Here is a 24,617-nt window from a genome sequence, read left to right on the forward strand (position 1 = left end):
CCCATATGATCTGCCACATTGTAACCTCTCTCCCCACATGCTGTTACATTGTAATCTCTCCCCCATGTGATCTGTTACATTGTAACCTCCTCCACACGCTCTGTTACATTGTAACCTCTCCTCCACACACTGTTACATTGTAACTTCTCCCCCATATGCTGTTACATTGTAACCTCTCCTCCATGTGATCTGTTACATTGTAACCTCCTCCACACGCTCTGTTACATTCTAACATCCCCCATATGCTCCGTTACATTGTAACCTCTCCCCCATGTTCCCTGTCACATTGTAATCTCCTCCACACACTGTTACATTGTAACCTCTCCTCCATATGCTGTTACATTGTAATCACTCCTCCACATGTTCCCTGTCACATTGTAATCTCCTCCACACTGTTACATTGTAACCTCTCCTCCATGTGATCTGTTAAATTGTAACCTCCTCCACACGCTCTGTTACATTCTAACCTCCCCCACACGCTCTGTTACATAGTAACCTCTCCCCCATGTTCCCTGTCACATTGTAATCTCCTCCACACTGTTACATTGTAACCTCTCCTCCATATGCTGTTACATTGTAACCTCTCCTCCACGTGTTCTGTTACATTGAAATCTTCCAGCAGAGATTATTTGATAACAATTCTTCCTTTACTACTTCCATAAAAAGAGTGAGCTGTAGCAGAGAACAAGAAAGATGGGGAAAGTATCCCAGTTTCACACTCTGTCTAGAAGGCAATGTGGTAACTTTAAAACATAACTGACATTCCTTACTATTCCTTGCACTTTAGAGTCTGGTCCCCTTCCTTTGTAGGTGGCTCCTATCAAGAGTACCATGAAAGAAAGAGTCCAGCACTTACTTCAAGTTGGGGCGAGTACTCCACAGCAGGTCACGAATCCTGCCACCTTCTAAACACTCTCACAATGAAGTCCCTGGCAGTGGCTCCTACTATTAATTCTCTCTGCCTAACTATTTGGGTGGTTCAGCTCTTTGGGGAGAGGGGAACAGTGCACAGTCAAGGAGCCTCACAGCACGGGCGTGACCCAGGGTGTGGTGAGAGAGCCATGTGGTGAGGAGGAGGCCGAGGCTTAGGGAGAGGATGAGTAAGTGACTGCTGAGGAGGATGTGGTTGTGACGGGAAGGAGTCAGAACAGTGGAGCGGGGTTTCACATGGAAGAACTCACGCAGGGGTGAAGTTGAAATTCACAACCCTGCTGCTCCAATTGTCTTTTACTATGTCAATTATGCTGGGACAAGCTCGGCTTTGCCAAGCAAGCCTTGTAACAGGACTGGTTACTTGAAATCTTTAGTAGTTTGAAGGCTGACTAAGCAAGGAGTTGCAGCCCAGGGTGGTGGGACCCAGGGGGAAGCTGTGCCTTACTCGAGCCACAGTGCCCATGCCACTCAGGGTCACCAAAACCTGTGGAATGCCAGCCACTCCTATCACTGACACATGCTTCTCCTAAGACTTACTGTTCAATATGCCGGCTCTATTCCCCAGTTAAACCATTAAATTATGCATTGATCCAGAGATCAGGAAACATTCAAATAAGTAAGTTATTCTCTGAGGACCTACTTCTCACTGCTTCTAATTTTGCACTGCTTCTAATAGGTTGGTTTAACAACTTTTTTTTTTTAATCACCACTATTTTCTTTAAGAATTTATGTCAGGGACAATTTATTTCTATACCTCATGTTACAAATTGACATGCAAACAAGATGGATAACAGATTTAATGAGTACAATTTTATATAAAACTATACTGTTAAATCAGTTATTGTAAATCTGTGTATATATTTCAGTAGGCAATTCAGACTTAAGCTATCCCACCACAATGTCTTCTGGCCCCTCTCGCTGCTGTCATGGCTGGTTTTCCTAAACTCACACACACATTGATAAAGATCAAGGGGTTCTATTAACACTCTGTCTGCTTGAAACTCTGCACTCCACACCAACACCGACAGGTACAGCTCATAAAGAGTCGACTGTAAAACACACACACGTGTTCTTTCTTGTAGCCAGGTTTATTCTGACTTGTGTCACGTGCCTTGTCTTCAGAGAAACTTAACCAGTTCCGGGGAGTGACCTTTACACAAAATAACGGCTACCACCGTGATGTTATCAGACATCCATCCGTTGTGGTCCTCAGACTCCACTCCTCCCTCACGCCTCTGTTCCCCTCTGCTGGCCCCCTTCCGGTCTTCAGCAGCCCATCACATTTTGGTCCCTGACCCAGGCTTGTTACCCTGGAAGTTCTCCTGGATCTTTGCTTCCTGAAACTGCTTCATCTAGTTCTCAGTGGGGGAAACAGCATCATCTTTGCCTGTTTGGTGCTTTCCTGACCTCTCTTCATTCACCGTGGCTCAGACACCACTGTGAAACACTTCAAATAAGTCTGTTTATGAACTGCAGTATGACCAGAAAATTAATGATGATTTCAAAAGCAAACCCACCTGGTTTTGCATCCTTGATTGCGAAACAAACAAACAAAATGCATCAGGAAAGGTGTAACTGAAGAATCCAGGAAGAAGACACAGGGGCCTTATTCAAGCCGGTCCACAGGAGGCTGGAGTAGAGAGGGCTGGTTTGGAAAACATTGGGGAGCTTAATGTATAGGAACACTCATTATGGGGGTGAGGAGAAAGGAGGAGCCACTCAAGTTCATTGAGACAGAGCTTCAGAGGGAAATGTGGGCTGGAGACATGGATTTAGGGAGTTTATGTGAAAGACATGAACTTGGCTCAAGATTAAAAGTCTATAGAGGGGGAGCCAGTAAGATGCACTAGCTCTAGGTGGGGACCCTAATTTATGAATCATGAAAAGATTTCCAAGATGGCTAAGCCGTCAGAGACATAGGAGTATCTGAATGTATTGAGGAGGTGATGCTCTCCTACCCAAACTATTAGTTGCTGTCTTAATTAGAGTCACTCTTGCTGGGAAGAGTCATCATGACCACAACTCTCGTGAAGGAAAACACATCCAAACCACATTCTCAGCACAAAGGAGATTTTATTTGCCCCAGAGAACAAGAGACAAAGACCGGAGACAGACAAAAAGGGAGAAAGGAAAAGGAACAAGGGAGGGGGGAGGAAGATTTGCCCCAGGGGGACAAAGGACTGAGCCAGATAGAGAGGAGTCAGAAGTGGCTCATAGGCAAGTGGAAGTTTATAAAGAGAAAGGGGAAACCTGCGTTAGGGTGAGTTGGTTTGTTTTGACTGGGCATGCTAATTAGGGTATCCAAAAAATGGCTTTTGATTGCTGGATTGTTATGAGTACTTTCCCGCCAGCCTGGTCCCAGAGCCGCATCAGCCCCAAACTAACACACAGAGACTCTATTCGTTATAAAGCTGTTGGCCAATAGTCTTATTGACTATCTCTGTCTTAAATATTAACTCATTTCTTTCCTTCTAAGTGTTTCCACGTGGTCTTCTATTACCAGAGAGAACATCTGGACATCTTCTCTCACTTCCTACATCTTGACTCCTCTCTACATCTCCCAGAATCCTCCTTGTCTCCTAGTCCCGCCTATCTTGCTTTCCTATTTGCCAACAGTGCTTTATTCATTAACCAATAAGAGAAACATATTTATGGAATGACATCTCCCAACATTGGACTTCAATACTTTGACAGCTGGACCTGGTTAGTCAGCCTCAGGAGAAGGAAGCGGCCAAATAAGGGGCTGGACCTCAGTGGCCGCTTTAGGAATGTGATCTGATGGATTTTAGCCAGGCAGAGGGAAAGGGGGAAGGGCAAGGCCTTCCAGAGCCCTGTTTGCCATGCTAGGGCCTATGAGAGCCCTTCAGATATGTCATCTGATTGTACGATGCATGCATATATTGGAATACCACATAGCATCTCACAGATGAATGACGGCGAGAGCTGACGTCATTGGGATGCGGCTCTGGTCTTCACTGTTGCTGGGGCTCTTGTCATCTCTAAACTCAGAGTTCATTGGAAAGCTGAGAACACGGTCTTGGTGTGTCTGTGCTGCTCTGGTCCTTTCGGTAGCTTTGTCTCTTGAACTCTTTAGCCTTTTGTTGTTCTCAAGGCATCTTAAATACATTAAAGCTTCATTAAATACATTAAATCTCTGGTCTACCTCATGTGTGTTCAGGGGTCAAATTTCCAGCATAATTGTGAGTCCAGATGTTTGAAAAAGTAAAAGTGTCTTACCTCTTCTCCTGATAACTCGGCAGCTGTGTGATCTGAATGGGGACGGCTCCCATAGACTCGCGTGCTTGAGTGGGAAAGCTGGGGAAACACAATGGCCAGCACTCACTGGACCCACCTTCCTGTGTCTGGGTGAAAAACAGAAAGCTGTCTGTCTGTCCAGCTGTGGCCTGGGTTCCTGTACTGGCTCTCTGGGGTGCCACATTGATGGGAAAGGCCAACCTAGTGATCTCCCTCCCTCATGGACACTCACTGATTTCCATTGTGGATTATTTTGTTCAGAAGCATTAATTCCTTTGCCTACAAGACCAGCAATTAAAAAACAAGAGTGTTCAAATTAATAACTTCCCCCCATCTCTGGTCTTTTCTTCAGAGTCTTTTAGTCAAAGGCACCTTTGCCTCACCTAATTTGTAATGGAAACGAAAGAATCTGAGAAGTCACAACTTACATTCCGACCTGGTAAATTAACTTCATTTAAATCACTCCAACTACTAGAAAGAGCAGACCTTCTAGCTTTGAGGGTGAAAAGAATCACATCTGAAATGTCATTTGCCTGGGGCAGGCACATCACATTGAGTTGTATTTAAAGACTGAATTATAATGGGAAAGTCACAGAAGCCACCCCATGCACACTAGAAGAGCTGCAGCAGCAAGGCTCTGCCCTGGAGAATGGCCACTGGGGCTATGCCCGTCCACTCTGCTGACTTTCATATGTAGCAGCTCCCGCCTGGAGAATTAGAAACCTCCAAGCCTTTCTCCAGTGACTAACACGACAGGGTGTACTTCTATATAAGAACAGGTTAGTGTGATAGGAATAGGAATTTTAAAATATCTAATTATTGTGGTTGGCAATGATGTTTTTTTTAGTTAATAATTATCTAAAAGAAGCAAGATAGAAAGCTTTTGTGCTTTAAAGTATAAAGTGTGCTAACAAGAAAAGACATCCAAAAAAAAAATCATTTTCAAAGAGCTCTTTGAGAGTCTGTGTGGATATTTAGGCTTGTATTACTACCAAGGGCCACATGGATGTCTGGCCCTGGCCTCTGGCCCTTAGCCCTGGCCTCATAAGAACTGGAAAATTGGCACTGCACCACTCGGCAGCTGAGTAGAGCTGACCTCTTTCTTGGCAGGACAGGTGAGCAGTCCCAGGGGGTGTGAAAGCTGGAGAGCGGTTCCTGCTCATCCTGTCACCCTTGTGGTGGCAAGGGTGAGGGAAAGATGCCCTCCCCCCTTCCATTGGCAGGCAGGAGAGCTGGCCCTGCCCTTCCCTGGCTATACCACGCAAGAGAGTAAGCCCGCATCCCTCCTGAAAAGCATACTAGAGCTGACCCCGCTGGCAGCGGCCCTCCCCCTCAAATGTCACGTGGTGGCGTGGGTGGGGGAAATATGTCCTCCCCCAACCCCTTGCCAACTGCAGCAACTCGGTGAGCAGGCCATGTACCTCACCTGGGCAGAGCAGTGGAGCTGGTCCTGGTGCTGTGAGGGAAGGAGACCAAGTTATCTGGGGCGATGGCTGGAGGGCTCACGCTGGTGGTGATGATGAGGGAGGCTGACCAACCCAGCTACCACCCAGCCCCAGAACCAGGACTACAAGGTACCCCACCCCAACATCCACCTCGTCTGTGAACTGTTGGCGTGTGTGAAGGGGCCGGTCCTACAGATCCAAAGCTACAGGATCTCCATGACACAAGACAGCAACAGGAATCCAGGAGGAGTCCCATTGGGAGTCCAGTATCAATAGCGCAGTAGAAGCCAGAGACCAAGGGGTATCCGGTGCGACTCGCTGGGACACACCACTCGCTGGGACACACCACAACCCCCGCACTGTGGAAGTTTACTTTGTGTTTTGTGGGAGACCACAAGGGCAGAAGGTAGAGGCGGGGGGGGGGGGGGGGGGACATGAATGGGATTGGGATGCATGATGTGAAATCCACATAGAACCAATATAAAGTTAGAAAAAAAGAGCTCTCACCCACTTAGGGTAGTTCCAGCTAAAATTCTCTGGTAGGTGAATCACGGCTTCCTGTAACACATTCTCTGTATCATCACCAGGGCTCAGGACATGCCATGGGCGAGCTCTGGGTTCAGCAAGATAGAAGAGCTGGAAAGTGATAGGGGACGAAGCTGATGCCAACCTCTAGCAGCCACAATCATGCACAGGCAGGAAGCTGCACACATGAATGCATGCACGTGCCACGCACAGGTGTTTTTAACTAAGTATCTAGCATTCTCCATTATCAATAGACCCGGAGCCAGATGCTGGGGTGACAACCTGCCTGCTCAGAGAGGCAGAGAAAGCACCCAGCTGCTTCTTCGTCTGCCACAGTCCCAGAGAGATCTTTCTTCTGCATCACCTCAAACAGCTCCTCCAACCCATGTTCTACTCCCTCCATCCTTCCCTCCCTCCCTCCCTGCCTCCCTCCCTCCCTCTCTTTCTCTCTCTCTGTGCTGTGTATGTGTGTGTATCTTCCCGACTTCCTCTTACTCTCTCTTTTTTTTCTTATCAATGGTTGCTTGCTCCATCTCTTGACCTACGGTTGACTTTATTTAATCCTCTTTGCAATATTCAAGCAGAAAGCTCTTGGATTAAAGGTGTGTGCTAGGGCTGAGGCACACCACAGCTAGAAGCAGGTATTTCCAGTAAATAATGCAATCTCGGGACTCATAGTGTGATGAAATACCTTACAACCATACCATCATATCATACCAGTGAGCCATTGGGTAAAAAGTCACCCAATGAAATCAATACGTAGATAGATGACAGACAGACAGACAGACAGACAGACAGACAGACAGACAGACACAGATTGATTAAAGTCAGTACACATTCCTGGTACAAATGCTGCATTAAGTAGGCGTAGCTAAGTTCACATTCAGTAAGGAAACAGTGTTAGCAGAGGTCAGCATACATGGCTTCCTCTCCTTGCCAATCTCCACCAACAGGCCATGGCTGCCAGCAGCACCAAGCAAGGATCCCAAACCTTCCCCCAGGTCAGCAGGAGATGGAGCCACGACCAACATGTACCACAGGAGGAGAGGAAGACGACTTCTGAAGCAAATGGCCACTGGTGCACCAGGCTTTTTCTTTGAGGGTCCCAAATCATGACGTGGAAACTTGATTTAGTTTGAATGCTCGTGGAAACTTGATTTAGTTTGAATGCTCAGCGTGACCTTATGCTTGTCCCACCAGCCTTTATAACTTAACCTCATGTTTCTCCTCGTGTGCGTTTTGCCTCTGGGCTTTTTTACCTGTTTTCCCTTCTGTACATCTTACTTCTCATGTCTGGCTGGCTGGTGGCTGCCTGGCCTTTTGCTACGGGTGTCTCTCTCTTCCTTAATCTCTTCTCTCCTCTTCCTTTCTTCTCTTCACTCTCTTTTTTCTCTTGTTCTGTTTGAGCCTAGATTTCTCCTACCTATTCTCTCTGCCTGCCTGCCTGCCTATCCCTCTACTGCCTAACTGTGGACCATCTTTTTATTAGACCGATCAGGTGCCCAAGGCAGACAAGATGAAACAGATCCAGTACATCTGACAATTGTAGCACATCTTTGCCTAGTTAAAATAATATTCCACAGCACACTGGCATTTCTTTTGAAAGCCAAGGGAAAAGCAAAGAATGTTCCAGCAATAGTTGTTTAACATTGACTTGAAATTTCTACCCAGAAAGCAAGGCAGGAAGCCTAAAGTTTTACTGTACTCAAAACACCAAAATTATTTTTATTTTCAGATGACACTGTTTCTGGGGGAGATATAAAAAAGAAAGATAGAAAATAACATGGCTAGCAAGAAAACCTGGTAATATTTCTGGTAATAAAATCCCTATGAACAATTCGATGAAAACTTGGGGCTGGAGAGATGTTCAACAGGTGAGATGTTGGCTGTCTAGGCTGCCCAGGCATGAGGACTGCAGCCCAGCTCTCAGAGACAGGAGGACCACTGGGGTCAGGAGGAGACTGCCTCAAAGGAAGGCTCGGTGCGGTAGACCAGGACACCGATGCCTTCTTCTGGATTCTGCATGTATGCACACTCAGACAAATAGGAAAACAAATCCCTTAGATAGAAAGGGAGGGAGGCAGGGAGGGAGGGAGGCAAGGAGGGAGGCAGGCAGGGAGGGAGGGAGGGAGGCAGGGAGGGAGGGAGGCAGGGAGGGAGGGAGGGAGGGAGGCAGGGAGGGAGGGAGGGAGGGAGGCAGGGAGGCAGGGAGGGAGGGAGGGAGGGAGGGAGGCAGGCAGGGAGGGAGGGAGGGAGGCAGGGAGGGAGGAAGTACTCCTGAAAGAGGAACTTGAAGAAGTGAATACCCATCATAAGCCTCTACATGAAAAAAATTCAACATCAGAATTCTTTTAAAAATGTGCATACGTCACGTATGGTTACTGATAACGTGAAGTTCTTTATCACAACATAGAAGTAAATAAAAGGAGCCAAGTGACGGTGGCTTAGAATATTGGGATGCTTTGCAGAAATAAACCAAACTAAAGACCAATGAATATATCCCCGACTTTCCCCTCAGACATCAACGTCACAGTAAGACCTTTAAGTGGCAATTTCCAATAACCTCATGGTTTTTGTTCCCTGAGATGTTGGTTTGTATTTTATTTTTAAATCTATGTATGTTTTTACTTTGTCGTGTGTGTGTGTGTGTGTGTGTGTGTGTGTGTGTGTGTGCGCGCGCGCGCGCGCGCGGGCACCCACAGGCATGTAGTCAAAGGATAATTTGCAGATATAAATCCCCTTTCCACCATGTGGGCTCTGGGGATCAAACTTAGGCTGAGAAACTTGTCAGCACCCACCTTTTACCCACTGAGCTGCCTCACCGGTGTAAGGGTAGGGTTTTTCTGCCCGCCGCTGGTCTTGCTCCGCCGCCGCGCCAGCCCCTATCAACACACAGAGACTCTGTATATGATATAATGCTGTTGGCCAGTTACTTGTTTCTTATCGGCTAGCTCTGTCTTAAGTATTAACCCATTTCTATGTATTTCCACATGGTCTCATCTTACCGAAGAGAGGCCACCGACGTTCTGCCTTCTCCAGTCTCTCCATGTTGACTCCTCCTTACTACTTCCTGTTTCCTCCTTGTCTCCTAGTCCCGCCTATCTTGCTTTCCTATTGGCCAATGATGCTTTATTAATTAACCAGTATGAGAAACATAGTTAAGAATGACATCTTCCATCACACCGGCCCTATGAGCGGCTGATTTATTGTGTAAGAGGCTTCCCTAAGATACAGAAATGGGTATGATGTCGTAACAAACTAGGAAGCCCCAGGTCAGCTGTCTCCCATGGAGACACCAAATTAACAATACACGTCCAGTTCTTTTGTCTGGAACACAGAGTCAGTGTCCTCCATTGAAATTGTATGTCCAGCCTACAGTTGGTTTTTTAAAGGGCTTAAAACTTCATCACGGCCCTATATTATCTAAGTAATTTTAAGTCTAATGTTCTTAAGAAATAATCATTTGTGTTTATTTTTTCCTTTTTATTTAAATTAGAAACAATCTTATTTTATATGTCTTTCCCAGTTCCCTCTCCCTCCCATTCTCCCATGCCCCCCACACACCGACCCCCATCCCATCCCTCATCAGCTCCATAGAGAGGGTAAGGCCTTCTACGGGGATCATCAAAGTCTGTGACATCATTTGGGCCATGGCCTAGCCTCCTCCTTCCCACCTCCCCACGTGTCTAGGCTGAGAGAGTATCCGTCTATGGGGAGTGGGTTCCCAGTGTCCATTCCTACACTAGGGATAAATTCTGATCCATTACCAGGGCCCCCGTAGACTGTCCAGGCCTCCTGACTGACACCCATGTGCAGGGTGCCTGGATCCGTCCTATGCTGGTTTCCAAGCTGTCAATCTGGGGTCTACGAGCTCCCCTTGCTCAGGTCAGTGGGTTTCTCCAGCCTGGTCTTGAACCCTTTATTCATCACTCCTCCCTCTCTGCTACTGGATTCCAGGAGCTCAGTGTTTATCTGTGGGTGTCTGCTTCTGCTTCCATCAGCTACTGGATGAAGGCTCTAGGATGGCATGTAAAGTAGTCATCAATCTCATTACAGGGAAGGGCATTAAAGGGAGCCTCTCCACTATTGCTTAGATTGTTAGTTGGGGTCATCTTTGTGGATCTCTGGATATTTCCCTAGTGCCAGATTTCTCTTCAAACCTATAATGGCTCCCTCTACTATGTTGTCTCTTTTCTTGCTCTCCTCTATTCCTCCCCTGACTCAATCTTCCTGCTCCCTCATGCCCTCCTCTCCCCTCTTCTTCTCCCCTCCTTTTTCTCCTAACCATCTCTCCCCTCCCCCATGCTCCCAATTTGTTCAGGAAATCTTGTCCCTTTCCCCTTCTCCAGGGGACCATGTATGTCTCTCTTAGAGTCCTGCTTGTTTCCTAGCTTCTCTGGAGGTGTGGATGGTAGGCTGGTTATCCTTTACTCTATGTCTAATACCCATATATGAGCAAGTACATACCATGTTGTGTCTGGGTTACCCCACTCAGGATGGTTTCTTCTAGTTCCATCCACTTGCCTGAGAATTTCAAGATTCCATTGTTTTTCCCCTGCTGAGTAGTACTCCACTGTGTAAATTCACCACATCTTCTTTATCCATTCTTCAGTTGAGGGGCATCTAGGTTGCTTCCAGGTTCTGGCTATTACAAATAATGCTGCTATGAACATAACTGAACAGATGTCCTTGTTGTATAAATGTGCATCCTTTGTTTATTTTTTTTTAAGTGTAATGATATTGCTAATCTATAGTCTGCCTTCCCTGCCAGAAATGACCAGCCTCAGGGTAAGATATGAGACCGAGGAAAACTCATGTATAAAATTTTGAGGCGAGGGGCTGGAGAGATGGCCCAGCTCTTAGGATCACTGGCTGCTCTTCCAGGGGACCTGGGTTTTGTTCCTGCACATCATGGTGATTCACAACAGTTTAACTCCAGCGCCAGGGCTGAGGGCACCAAGGTAGATTAATCTAAACCCTCTTCCGGTCTCTGAGGGCACCAGGCACAGGCAAGCAAAACATAAAATACGTCTTTTTAAAAATTGAGTGTAAGTTCAGCAATCCTGTGAGAAATGTGAGTAGACACCATGAGGGAGAGACACATCTATCAACTTGTCTTCAGTTCTTTGCAAATTTAAATTGTAAGAGAGCTCAAGTCTAGCATTTCCTAAAGCTTACATTGATTCACAAATAGGAAAGTAAAAAGATCAGCTTGAAAAAAGTCACTTTGTCATGTATCTCGAGATACTCTTGTTTTTTAAATGTTTGTCTTATTTTTATTTATCTGTATAGTTAGGAATGTGTCCTGGGATTTTATTGCTGTGAAAGGACACCATGGCCACAGCAACTCTTATAAGGAAAAGTTGAAGTGGGTGCCTTGCTTACAGTTTCAGAGGTTCAATCCATCATCATCATAACAGAAAGCATGGTGGTGGCAGATGAAGCGTTGGAGCCTTACCTGAGAGTCCTATGTCTTACAGGCAACAGACATCTGTTCAGTTATGTTCCTGAGTGTAGGAAACCTCAAAGCCCCCCCCCACAGTGACACACTTCCTCCAGTAAGACCACACCTACTCCAGCAAAGCCACACCTCCTAATAGAACCACTTCCTATGAGATTATGGGGCCAACTACATTCAAACTACCACAGAGGGTATGTATGCAGGGGTGTGGCTCTTAGATCCCTTGGAGCTGGAGTTACAGGTTGTTTTGAGCCATCTGCTGTGGGTACTGGGAACTGAAGCTGAGCCCCCTGGGTGGGCTCCCCCCTCCCCCCCCATTGCTCCAGCAACAAGTGCCCCACCCCCCAAGAACCCAGGCCATTGCTCCAGTCTGAAAAAGCTGTGAAACATGCAGAGCTGCTTAAGTCCAGGTGGCACTGGCAACAGAGGCTGGCCCTTCTGTTACCTCCTGGCAAGGAGCTCAGCTCTCTTCATTGTCATTGTTACTGCTAAGTGTGTGGGTGTTCCACCAATGTGATTGTGAAGTCTCTCTCCCTCTCCCTCTCCCTCTCCCTCCCCCCCCTGTGTGTGTGTGTGTGTGTGTGTGTGTGTGTGTGTGTGTGTGTGTGTGTCAGATCCCTTGGAACTGGGTTCACATGTGGATGGCATTCCCTCTAGAAAACGGAGTAAGAACTTCTCACCACATCGAGACCTACACTACTAATGACCCACTCACCCCTCAGAGACTCTTGCTTGAAGTTCCTTAAACGCTCCAATTATATGGCTCCTGCCAGGTGTGCAGAGGAATAACATCTACAAAACTTGAAATCCTAAAACCAAGTTTCTAGATTTTGTTTACTAGGATTTTACATGCGGGGATGGCAAGTTAAGTGACCTACGTCATCGCTCGCAACTTCGAAATGGGGGAAGAGCCTGTGAGGACTAGAGTGGGCAGGACCTGAGGGGCCGTCCCTGACTCGGTTCCCACAGGCAGCTAATGTGATGTACACAGGGCGCTTCTCACACCTGAGAGACACAGAGCGGAGTTCTGGGGAAGTTAAATGTGTCCCTCCAGGCTCTCCTGCACACCATTGCTGCCCATTGGGTCTCTCCAATGTCACCAACTACACAAGCTGCCTCAGTTTGCTGACCTGTGCTGATGACAGCTCTGCAAGTATTGTGATGTCACCCAGCACTGTGTTCCCTCCGGCTGGCCTGAAGGGTATGTGTGTGTGGAGTAGTGCCTACTACAACTCAAAATATGTAACTGAAGGATCACAGTATGACTGCCAGTGGTTTCCTTTCTACCCTTGAGAAGCGATGAATAACTCTTTTAAATTATGCCATAAGACTTCTTTTCCAAGAGGCAATATATTCTGCAACCTCATTGACAAGATAGTTAAGAGACCTTCTCTGCAGTTCCTGGGTCAGTGGGGATACCACTGCTACGAGCCCAGGATTTACAGAACGCTGGCAAAAATTCTGAGGTATGTTGACTTGGATGGCTTTGACACACTCCTCAGTGACTATATTGCATTTGTGGAAAAGTCAGGGCACCGCTTTGAACTCAATTTCAACCTGGAATTTACTGAAATATGCGTGAATACCATTCTGTACTGGGTTTTTGCCAGAAAAGGAAACCCTGACTTTGTGGAGCTTCTTCTCAAGAAGACGAAGGACTACGTCCAGGACAGAAGCTGCAACCTGGCGCTCATATGGAGGTACTCTTAGGCTTTGGAGAGGGGGGGGAGGGAGGGAGGGAGGTGCATGAACTGTTCTCTTAGATCAGCTTGCGTGGTGGGGATGTCTCTGGCCTCATTGTGGACTATGAATTTTTACCATGTCATGTACCATCATCAGTGTGAGGAGGTGTTAGCAAATGTATTAAAACTCCCGTCAAAGGAAGGAGACCTTGTCTCATGGCTTACTGTGGCCGCTTCTTTTGGTGCTACTGAGACTGCATATTTGTAGAGTGTATGCATATAGTTCACTCCCTCAAGTACAATTCAGAGTACATCCGTCACCTCGTGGCCAGCAGTCAGCACAAGAGCTCCCTATCTGTGTTAACAAACTTGACTTCAAATCTTCCACGACTGAGTTCAATGGAAACCACGTTCCTTGGTGGCCGAGGTTTTGCAGTCTGGGCCTGTCAATCTACCAGACAATTTAAGGAAAGCCCCAGGTGACCTTCCTCGTAGCTCAAGAGTTTGATCCAAAGTCAATGAATGCCCTGGCTTCGGCTGTTAGCCTGATTAGGACAGTTGTGCACCGGCCTCTTTCCCCAACAGAAGATCTGGCCATCACATCCTGTGTGCACAGTGGCGGGTGTGGGCAGTGCAGGGAACCTAGATGGTGGGAGACTAGGCAGCATGGGCTCCACCTGGAGTAGCCATGGCCCCTGGCTGTATCGCTCTGCCCCTACCCCTAAGAGCCCACCAGACTGTTTCTGAATGATCACCCCCGCACATGAATGCGGACCTGGGGACTGGAAATAGTAAGCAACACCCCCAATAGGACTTTTTTTTTTTTTTTTTTGATGTTTTATGTAGTTACAGCTTCCAATAACTAAGCTTGGAAAGTGTAATGAAATAGAGGAGGAAATGAAGAATTAAATATGGGCAGAGAAAGGGGAAACTTTGATGGAATGAAAGAGACACAGTAGATCGTGATTGAGAGAGGATCTTTTGCACCCTGTGGGATGGAACTCAAGACCTGTCCTGCCCATGTCCGTGCCCTCACTGAGCGAGCATGCTACATCTGAACTGCCTTCTTCACTATTGGCAAATTTTCTGTGTGGCCACAATGACGGGATTAAAGTCAAAGCCATTGCAGGCGATTCCACTTAGCACAAAACCTCACTTATGTTTTTTTAGAACAAGAGTTTTAGATTTTAAGGAGGTTGACAGTCTCTTGGTGTCTTTCTATGTGTGGCAACCTTGTGTAGAGCACTCCAGGCCACCAGCTTCCATTCTCTCCTGCTAGCATCTGTATTACACATCATCCTGATAAAAAACATCCTTTGCCCATGGCCAGTGGGCTGTATACTCTCCCTCAAATATTTACCTGGTCCCATGACTTGAATTATTATGTGCATGACAGCAACTTCCAAGTCATTATCTCTAGCCCCAATCTCCCGTCCTCTCTGTCTACCTGAGATCGCCACATGGGATAAAAATGCCAGCTGGACTCATCCATCCCCAGGCTGGTCTGGTTCTTACCTCTGTAGCATCTGGCCCTATAGCTCAAGGCGGGCATTGGGATTTATTCCACATTCTTTCCTTCCTTTGCCATCACAGCAGTGAGGTCCTCTTGACTGTCTATAGCAACAGAGCCCACTTAGTTCTTTGTGTCTAATTCTGATGGAGCCACTGTCACCTCTTACCACGACAGCAGCAACAGAATCTCCCAGTGTAACTTTTAAAAGCTAGTACACAAAATAATTGTTTCATTATGACACATTCAAGCATTGATGTCACTGTGCCTTTTTTATACTCATGCCCTCCCCAGGTATCTCCTGTGCCTCCTCCCCTACCATGTTTCCTAGTATGGTTTCCTAGATGCTACATTGTTATATGTGTATGTACCTATAGAATTAAATCTAAATTCTTTATGAGAGAAAGCATACAATTTTATCTTCCTCCAATTACTGTTCATATAGTTGAGTCTAGAGAGAAAGCTTTTGGGGTATGGCATATTTGACTTAACATGATAATCTCTAGTTACATCTCATGCGTGTACTAGCCATTTATACCATCAAGCTCTAGAAATCCCCATGTCCAGTTGCCCCAGTGGTGCTGATATAAACCGACCAAGTGTGACCATACACCCACTAAATTCATTTTGGACAGACATGTTTGAGCTGCCCAGGGGATATTCAGGTAGAGGTATGCAAGTGGCTGGATACATAATGCCACCTTTGATGTCTTTATTATTCCTACATCTAATTTGTTGTGGTATCTGTTGGTTCTGAGCACCTGCAAGCAGTGGTAAACTATGGCTGTCTGAACTGCCCTCACCCTGTCCTAAGTTCAACGGACGCTTTACTTCGGTCGCACAGCTGATAGAGTCATCCTACTCTTACATCCCTGGCCTCTTGGGCGTATCCATTCCATGTGGCGCCAAAAGGTTTTCTGACACGCATTATGGTGCTCTTCCTCTGACCTCAGTCTTACCCTCTGACCACAGCGACTCCCTGGCTCTTCCTTCACCACTCCAGGCACTTACATTCTGCTGCAGCTTAAGTCAATGTGTCTCCCAGTCTCTGTGCAGATGTAACCTTCCAGTAACGTCCTATGTGTGGGCCCCGTATTGTTGGTAATTGGTATACCATTAAGAAGTCAGCAAGGGTTTTATCTTGTTCAGCAACACAAGTGTCTAGCATAGTGGGTTTCCCTTGGCACCTTCAGCACTTGTTGAAATAAATGAAGAGTAGTTGGCATTGTGGTTGTGGATGAAATCGCACGGTAATGGTCAAGTCGGAATTGGCTGGCGTGGCATGCACAACTTGTTAGACAGCGGGGAGACAAGGGGGCTGAGGGAACAGATTACAAAGCTGCACGGGAACCCGAGGCTGGTCTGCAGGGAAACAACGCTTCAAGAACGCACACTATGTACGCACAAGAGATCACATCATTATGAGGAAAAAGTCTATCCAGTTTCAGTCAAAAGAGAAAGTAGAATCAGAAACATGTCTATCTACAAAGCAGAGTCATCCACTATGTGTCTGTACAGAAACATTATGCGTCGTTACATAAGCAAGTATGACAAGCTTACAGACACACGGGCTCAGCGCATTAAACTCACACTTAAAAACCAGTCCTTGTGATGCTTGCCTCGCTCCATCCACATAAATACTGTTATAATTAACTGTCAGGACAGATTAAGCAAATTTTGGTTTACAGTTCCATACTCTTTCAACGCAAGGATTAATCAAGCATCATGTGGGTACAGGTTAGATGTTTAAATCTCATTTTAAACCTATTTGAGTTTTAGTCATATTTTCAACATTTTTCAATCAATATTGACTCGATATGTCCTAGAGGTAGTGTAAATTTTAATGTATCCGAATCTCTTCAATCTTAACAGTGACCACTTGCTTTGTGCTCTGGAATCCCCGTACCAAAAAAGGTCAAGCCAAATACCTTCTTAAGAATTAGCAAGATAAAAAGAATTACCTTGCCCTTAAAAGGTTTAAATAAGTATAAAGCACACACACACACACACACACACACACACACACACACACACACACACACACAAACTTATTGGGATTGAAATAAAATTCCAATAAAAAGCATTTGATTGACTCCAACAGAGTCAGTATTGTTTTAAGCTCTCATAAATATAGCTGTGAGCCAAAACCACAAGAATTTCTTCCCTTGGACCAGTGAGATCTCAGCTGGCAGAGGCAGCTGCCAGTAAAGCCTGACAACTCAAGTTCCACCCCTGGAGTCCACAGGGTACAAAGAGAGAACTGATTCCTGCAAGGTGTCATCTTATTTACACAGATGAGAGAGAGAGAGAGAGAGAGAGAGAGAGAGAGAGAGAGGGAGGGAGGGAGGGAGGGAGGGAGGGAGGGAGTCAGAGAGGTGGGGGAAGGAAAGAGAATATCCCTATTGGAGCTTAAATCATCAGAGTGCATCTAGCTCAACCACTTTCTTTTCTAAAGAGAAAAATTAATATGTAAAAATGCTAAGCAAGTTTTCAAAAACAGGAAAATCGTAAGAGCAAGAGGATTGAAGATTCAAAGGCCATCATGAGAGGGTTCTGGGTGGCCGTGGAGCTCTTCACAGAGTTTATCGGACAGTCTCCTAGGATGGGCTGTGCGGGTCTCAGGATTGCCACTGGGGAACACGAAGACGGCGGTGACAGACCTTGATGCTGCAGTGACCTTGACTCAGGGTAGTGACGGGAGATAACCCAGAAAGCAGCTGGAGTTCCCTCTTCGATATATTTTGGAAGTACTTAAGAAAAAAGATGTCCAGGAAAATACTGGTTTCAGGAGAGGAGAAGGATCAGTAGGTGTGCACACAGTGTTGTTAGCAGAGTGAAGACAGACACATCTTGATGTCTAAAATGTTAAATAGCTCTATATCATACTGTTCCTGTAAGTGACAGAGCTCTGTCGTTTAGAGTTCCACGGAGCTTTAGAATTAGATTAAGCTAGTGATTTGTCCAACTGTACTTCCAGTGACTGACTAGGGATCTGGTAAGGGACAGAGGGCTCCACTTTTACCAGGGATGGTCCCATCCTTTAGTGTCCAGGAACAATACTCCAATGCCAGCATATGCTTTGCCCAGGGCACTCTGAACTTTCCGCTGGAGGACATCTGCTAATCCTCCCAGCCTTCATTCTTAGTTACCTGACTGGAGATGACTGCCCCGGGGAGGGTGTAGTGCTACTCCCGCATCTTCCCTTTCTATCCCTGCTCTTCCGTACACTTGGGACATGCAGCTGTCGAGTAAGCACTCCGTGAAAGGAGGGGCAGGGCCAAGTGCATCTGTACAGGAGGAAGCAAGCCTTGAGGATGCTGACCCAAGCCACACAGATGCTTAGGGCTGAGCTGCAGAGCTGCAGAGCCTCAGGGCTGCTCCACTGCGCCCACCAGAGCATGCTGCTCCATCTCATCCAATATGTGCAGTTTTGAAAGCTTTATTTTGCATGTGCGTGTGTGTGGGAGTGGGTATGTGGGCGGGTACATGGGTGGGGGAGTACATGTGTGCTGCGGCACAGGTATGGAGATCAGAGGACAACTTGTGAAAGTTCTTCCCTTCCACAAAATGGTTCCAGCCATCAAACTCAGCTCTCTGGGCTTGGTGGCATTACCCCGGAGCCACTCATCCTATACGCTCCTTTCCTGATGCTGTGATAAAAGCCGTAGCCAAGGCAAATTACAGAAGAGTGTGTCTGAGCCTACAGCTCCAGTAGGTTAGGAGCCAACCATAGAGGGAAGGGTGGGAGCCAGCTGCAGGCACCTGGGGCAGGATCTGAGCGAGCACTCACGTCTTGAATGGCAAGCATGAAACAGAGAGCAGCTGGAAATAGGGCGAGGCTTCAGACTCTCGAAGCCTGCCACCATGACACACTTCCTCCCACAACTGGAGGGGAAATGTTCAAATACATGAGGGCAAATCTCAAAAGGCATGTTACTTGGCAAAATTAAGCACCTTACTATCAAGTCCCCTGTGGTCAGAGACGCTACCATGTTTTCTCTACATTTACAGCAAATAATTCAGTAAAGAGCACAAAAGTGTACTGTGTGACAGTCTCAAACATCACACACCATTTCATTTCTGTAATAGAGAACTGAAATGTTGACACCTAGCCACAATGTGATACCCTGAGTAAGATGCGGTTACTGGGTATGTATGGATGCTTTCCCTGTATGCACGTCTGTCTTCATACCACATGCATGCCTGTTTGCTACTGGAGGCAAGGAAAGGCCATCAGAGCCCCCGGACTGAAGTTATACACAGATGCCAGCTGCACACAGGTACTGGGAAACAAATCCAGGCTGCTTTAAAAAACAGCAATTGCAATTGCCCTCAACTGCTAAGTCGGTACTCTAGCTACACCCCCTTTCAAAAACTCAGTCTCGCAATGAAGCCCTGGCTATCTAGAAATTTTAAAACTTAAAAAAAAAGGGGGGATGGGTCGGAGGGCAGAGTTGAATGCTCACTTCTCTGAGACACAGAACCTGTAGCTCATCAAGCAGGCTAGCTAGCCACTTGATCACTAAGATGCCACCAGAACAGTGGTTCTAAGGGTTAAATGTAGTCCTCATGCTCCACTGGATGAATTACCGCTCTAGTCCTAAATAAGATTCTCTTCTGAGGACCTCGGATAGGTCTCACCGTAACTTATAGTTCCTACTATACTAAAATGGAAAAATAAGACTAGGATGGTTATACTTGCTTTTCATCTAATCTCCACTCTCGATTCAACCTCATGTCTAATATATGATCAAGAACAAAAGCAAAAAGATATAGAAATGATAAATATTTCTATTAATACAGTAAACTGGGCTGGGGAGAAGGACCCAAAGCTCACAGTCTCCAGCTCCAGAGGATCTGACGCCCTCTGCTGGCCTCCTCTGGATCCTACACGCAACACAAATTCACGTACATAGACCCATAATTTAAAAATAAAAATCTCTAAAAAGGTAAGAGGTGTAAACACTTTTTCTTTCACTTCCATTCCGTATTTGCAGGGCTTGGTGAGGTCTCTACCCACCACCGTTGTGGGGGACTCCGCAGTGAGACCTCTGTGACAGAAAGCCACAGCCTTGTGTAAGGAGGCCTCAGCATTTGGTGGGAGTTTTCGTTCCTCCTTCAGTTTGGTCTATACGTACAGTGTCAAATTCTTCTTAAGACATTAGGCATAAGTGTTAGTTGCATGGTGCTCACAGGCGAGCAGTTGATTCTGTCTGTAGCTGCCTTTCTGTCCCTGGTAAGGCAGGGTGCTTATGATGCTGCATAACTTGCCTTTGGCTTGCAGAACCTTCACGCCTGTGTACTGCCCTAGCCCACTGAGTGGCATCACACCTCTACTCTATGTGGCTCAGACAAGACAGTCAAATATCTTAAAAATTCTCCTGCAGTATGGAATCCTAGAAAGAGAAAAAAAACCTATCAACATTGTTTTAACAATACTACTGTACCCTTCGAGAGTGAGAATAATGGTTGATCATGAGTTGATTGACATTCAAGAAGATGCCAAGACATGTTTAATACTATGTTCCAGAGTGCTTTCTGCAATCTCCATCCGGGAGATAGAGGTAAGTCCAGTTTTGCTCTCAGGGGAGGGGAGCAGGGCATCGCTCTAGGGGGAGATGAGCAGGACATCACTCTAGGGGGAGATGGGGAGATGAGCAGGGCATTTATTTCTCTTGGAGGTGAGCAGGGCATTGCTCTTTGGGGAGGTGAGCAGGACCTTGCACTTGGAGGGTTCAATCCAGCATACAAGTGCTAAGATGTAATTATGAAGGCAAAAGAAAAGTGTTCTTAATTTATGCACTATTTCCAATGATGAATTAATCACTGCTCATAGGCTCTAATTAAAAATGAGGCAAAATCCAAATTAGCTAAAATTAGTCCTTTAAATGTTGATTTTGTTATCATGAACTTCAAAAGTTGCATTTAGTTTTAGTGCTAAGTAGATGTAAATTTTTATATTTCAATAACAAGCTGTATTAATATTTCTATCTTATAAGAACAAAATAAGTTAAAATTTTAACAGCTCTTCTTTCCAGTAGAATATTTCAAAATGACAGCTCCATTTCTCCCCACAAATACAATCACATACCAAGAAATACATTTTCCCATTCATGATCCCAAAGCAATTTTAAGCATTATAGAAATATAAAGACATAAAATATTTATTCAACTGAAAATCTCTCTCCGACATATGGAGACCTTCTCTTTAATAAGGTTTTGGGGCTAGACCAAGTTAGAAGAGAAAAAAATCACCCATATATCAACCATAAATTTGGAATGTTCATTCTTCAAAATGAGCTACAAATTGCAGTATCAAATTGTATCATGCCCATTAATAGCAAGAAGTTAATTAATCTGTATAAAGGGAAGTTAATCCTACAAATTTAACCAGCCAGCTTAACAAGGAGTCAACAGCTCCTCTAGAGTTACTTCAGAAATAGACTCACAGGGCATATACTTTGCTGGTTTTTTGAATGCCTTGATAAGAAATCTTAATGTGTGGGCCAGTTGTAAGGCAAGCAAATGGGTCAGATGATAACTGGCGACCTGGTTTCAAAAGAGAACATACTTAAATTGTCTTTAATGTCTTCACTGTTTTACATCTTTGTTTCGTAGTTAACTGCCCTGCATGGTTATTACAGAACACATGAATTTAGAACAGTCTAAAAACTCCCCAAGTAAAACTATAACAGAAAGTACCAGGATAAAATTGATCCCAGTCACCCGGGAGGCAAGGAGCAGTTCTGTGTGCAAGGCGTGGGCCAGGTCCACACTGTCTGGTGCCGCCACCACTTCTACAGCACACATATTCAAGTGTGTCTGAGTGTCTCTATACCACACCTTGTAAGCACAGACACTGTCTGCTTCGCATACATAGTCATTATCCCAAGCTCCTCCCACGGTTGAATATAAATGAGATGTCCTTTACATAGTTGATAACTGAACACTAAATGTATGCACATGACAATGTGGCCGAGTGTCTCAAGGCCAGTACAAAGGGTTTTGTCATGTTTTTTAACTGTTACGTGTGCAATGTGGGACAGCTGGAGGTCGGGAGCACTTTTGTGGAGTTGGTTCTCATCTTCCAGTGCTATGTGAGTTCCTGGGGAAATCTCTCAAAGCAGCAATACCCTTCCTTTGGCATTCCATCCCCAGGACAGAATCTTTTAAAAGATGGCTTCCTAAAACTACCAGATCTTTTATTCAGGCAGGCCACCACTGAGGTCTTGGTGATCTACATGGGTTGGGTCCAACTGGAAGCATGTATGATTTACATCACCTGTTTCTAGAATTGGACTTTCTGAATAGGACCTGAGCACTGACTGGTACCTTCAGCTTTTGGATGGTTTTTTCACGTGGCTGTGCTGGTGACAGGGTCTCATAAGAGGTGACGACGTAGAAGCATGCTCCATCTGAAATGACGTAGAAGTGTGCTCCACCTGAAATGACGTAGAAGGATGCTCCATCTGGAACGAACACCTTCCCTGCTTATAGTTTAAATTTTGCTTAGTGCCTTCCCACATACTGTTATTTTATCACTTGGAGAACAACATCAGAATACCTATAAGGTGGAAAGGCTTTGATAAACAAAGGTTATGAAGGTTATATAAATTCACTATCTCTTAAAAATGCTAAATACTTGAGATTGATTCAAGGGGTTAAAAAAAAAAGCTTTCTTTTTCTCCAGACACAGCTGAGCTTGGGAAGACGTCCAATTATTCAAAATTGGTTGGACTACATCCCTCCAACGAGATACAAAGATCCGTGTGAACTCGTCCACCTCTGCAGAATAACCATCAGGACCCAACTGTTGGCCAACAATATGCTCCCAAATGGAATATTTTCACTTTTAATTCCCGCGCGTCTACAAAACTTCCTAAATCTGGAAAGCTAACATGCATCTGTATGCAGTTCTTTAGGATGACAGCACTGTAAATTTAGAAGTTAATAAACTATTAACTTCACACAAGTTTGTTGCAGTAGATAATCTGTTAAAAGATACCTTTTCAGAGCTAGTGACATTTCCCAGTGGTTAGGATCACTAGTTTATCTTACAGAAGATTTGAGATCAATTCCCAGCACCCATATGGTGGCCAGAAACCATCCATAACTCCAGTTCCAGGAGACCTGATGCCTACTTCTGACTTCTGTGGGCACCAGACATGCATGTGGTATACATATATTCATTCAGGCAAAACACATACACAAGGTAAGATAAATCTTTAAAAAAAAATGTTTTAAAGAAAATATATTTTCATTTATCCTAAGTCCAAGTAACCCTACCCATTACCTTCTATGCAGTGAAATAAATTATATGCAGTAAATAAAAAGAGATCTATTTTGGTATAATAACATATATCAAATCTTCAGCTATAAAAATTTTAATGTTATAAAAATGTATTCAAAGCACATTTTTTAGTTTTTAAAAAAAATACCTAGGGTGCTAGATTTTTCTGTGCTGTCCAGCTTGTCACACAAAGGCAGAATTAGAAACAAATCTTCAAGGGTCTCTGCTGTTTCTACCCATGGTTCAGAGCAGAGGCTTTGTCTCTCACTGGATTAGCTATTTATTCCCTCTGCACGGAGGGAAGCTTTGGATACCAAGATATAGCTGTGAGATCAAAGCCAAGCTTACATTCTCTTCCAGGGCCAAGGTTGAGTAGGTTTGCCTAAGTTCATTATAAAAGCTGGAAAGTCCCCAAGGTCTCTGCTCTTCCTCTGGGACACAAATGCACCTGACTTCTCTTGCTGTGCTGGTGGTAGTAAGTTGGAAACTGAACATATGCTTGCACAGAACTCAACAAAAAGTTCCCCTGGTTGACAGATCAGTCACTGAATCTGGTTAAACCGTAACAAAACCACAGTGTCTTTTAAGCCAGTATGTTCTCTTCACTGGCCATTTCCTTCTACTCTCCTGCATACATTGCCTCTTCTCATTGTTCAGTCTGGCATCGCTACCACAGACTCTACTGAAACGATCTAGTCTGCTGGTCTACCTCAGATCAATTCATCTTACCACTCATGGTGTCCGTAAAATGATACTGGAATCATCTTACAACCTGCATCACCACTACCACACACCTCAACCTCCAACAATAAAAACACCTTCAAACTCCAGGGTTCTTCACACAAAAGTGACAGGAGACACGTAGCCTTTTCCTTTGGTAGTAACATACTCCATCCACCAGACATGAACCTGTGAACCAGCGAAAATGTCCCCTGGGAATACACAAGGGAGGCAGACCAGCTGCCTGTTTCAGCAAGCAGAAAACCCGAGTCGTGAGCAGGGAAGCAGGGATGCCTACAACCCCTAGTCCAGCTTCGCTTGCCGTGTTACACAGTGCTTATCTTTACTGTTAGGACTTTTTAATTCCCAGCATCATTCTAATGAAGTCAAGGCTGTTTGGTGTTGATTTGGAGAAGCCTGGTTAAGATGTGACTGACTCATTAAGCATTATGTCAGGATAGAATGCAATGTCTGAGTAGCTTTTCAGACCTAAAGGGTTCTTTCAGAGCTGGAACATTTCTGCAGCGCCCGGAAGTGTCACTCGTGAGTGCACACTTAGTGAGGGAAAGTACAAACTTAACCTGACTTCACAAATGAAAACTTTTCTTTGCCTGGTGTTGATGCCACATGCCTTTAATCCCTCACGAGACAGAGGTAAGTGGATCTCTGATCTCTGAGTCTGAGGCCTGGTCTACAGAGTGAGTTCCAGGACAGCCAGGATACAGAAACACTGACACTGTCTTGAAAAACCAAAATAAAGGAAAGAAAAGGGAAAAAGTAAGTAAATCAAAACCTT

The 24,617-nt window shown here is 45.3% G+C and overlaps 1 protein-coding gene across 1 annotated transcript; it reads left to right on the forward strand.

Annotated features, from left to right (window-relative positions):
* Positions 1-12,918: 12,918 nt before the first annotated feature.
* Asb17 (ankyrin repeat and SOCS box containing 17) lies at positions 12,919-22,783 on the forward strand. Its single transcript, XM_051196055.1, has 3 exons — positions 12,919-13,319; positions 20,096-20,375; positions 22,502-22,783. The coding sequence occupies exons 1-3, from the start codon at positions 12,919-12,921 to the stop codon at positions 22,706-22,708; spliced, it is 888 nt and encodes a 295-aa protein (XP_051052012.1). The 3' UTR covers positions 22,709-22,783.
* The last annotated feature ends 1,834 nt before the right edge of the window (positions 22,784-24,617 follow it).

Source organism: Phodopus roborovskii, unplaced genomic scaffold (assembly GCF_943737965.1).
Source record: "Phodopus roborovskii unplaced genomic scaffold, PHOROB, whole genome shotgun sequence".
Classification (NCBI taxonomy): domain Eukaryota; kingdom Metazoa; phylum Chordata; class Mammalia; order Rodentia; family Cricetidae; genus Phodopus; species Phodopus roborovskii.

What these genes read in the sequence shown, in the direction of transcription:
- Asb17 (XM_051196055.1), top strand. Translation starts at nt 12,919, where the DNA reads ATGAATAACTCTTTTAAATTATGCCATAAGACTTCTTTTCCAAGAGGC. An exon ending in AACCTGGCGCTCATATGGAG is followed by an intron (nt 13,320 to 20,095) that starts GTACTCTTAGGC and finishes TTTGGCTTGCAG; the next exon opens with AACCTTCACGCCTGTGTACT. An exon ending in TCTCCATCCGGGAGATAGAG is followed by an intron (nt 20,376 to 22,501) that starts GTAAGTCCAGTT and finishes CTTTTTCTCCAG; the next exon opens with ACACAGCTGAGCTTGGGAAG.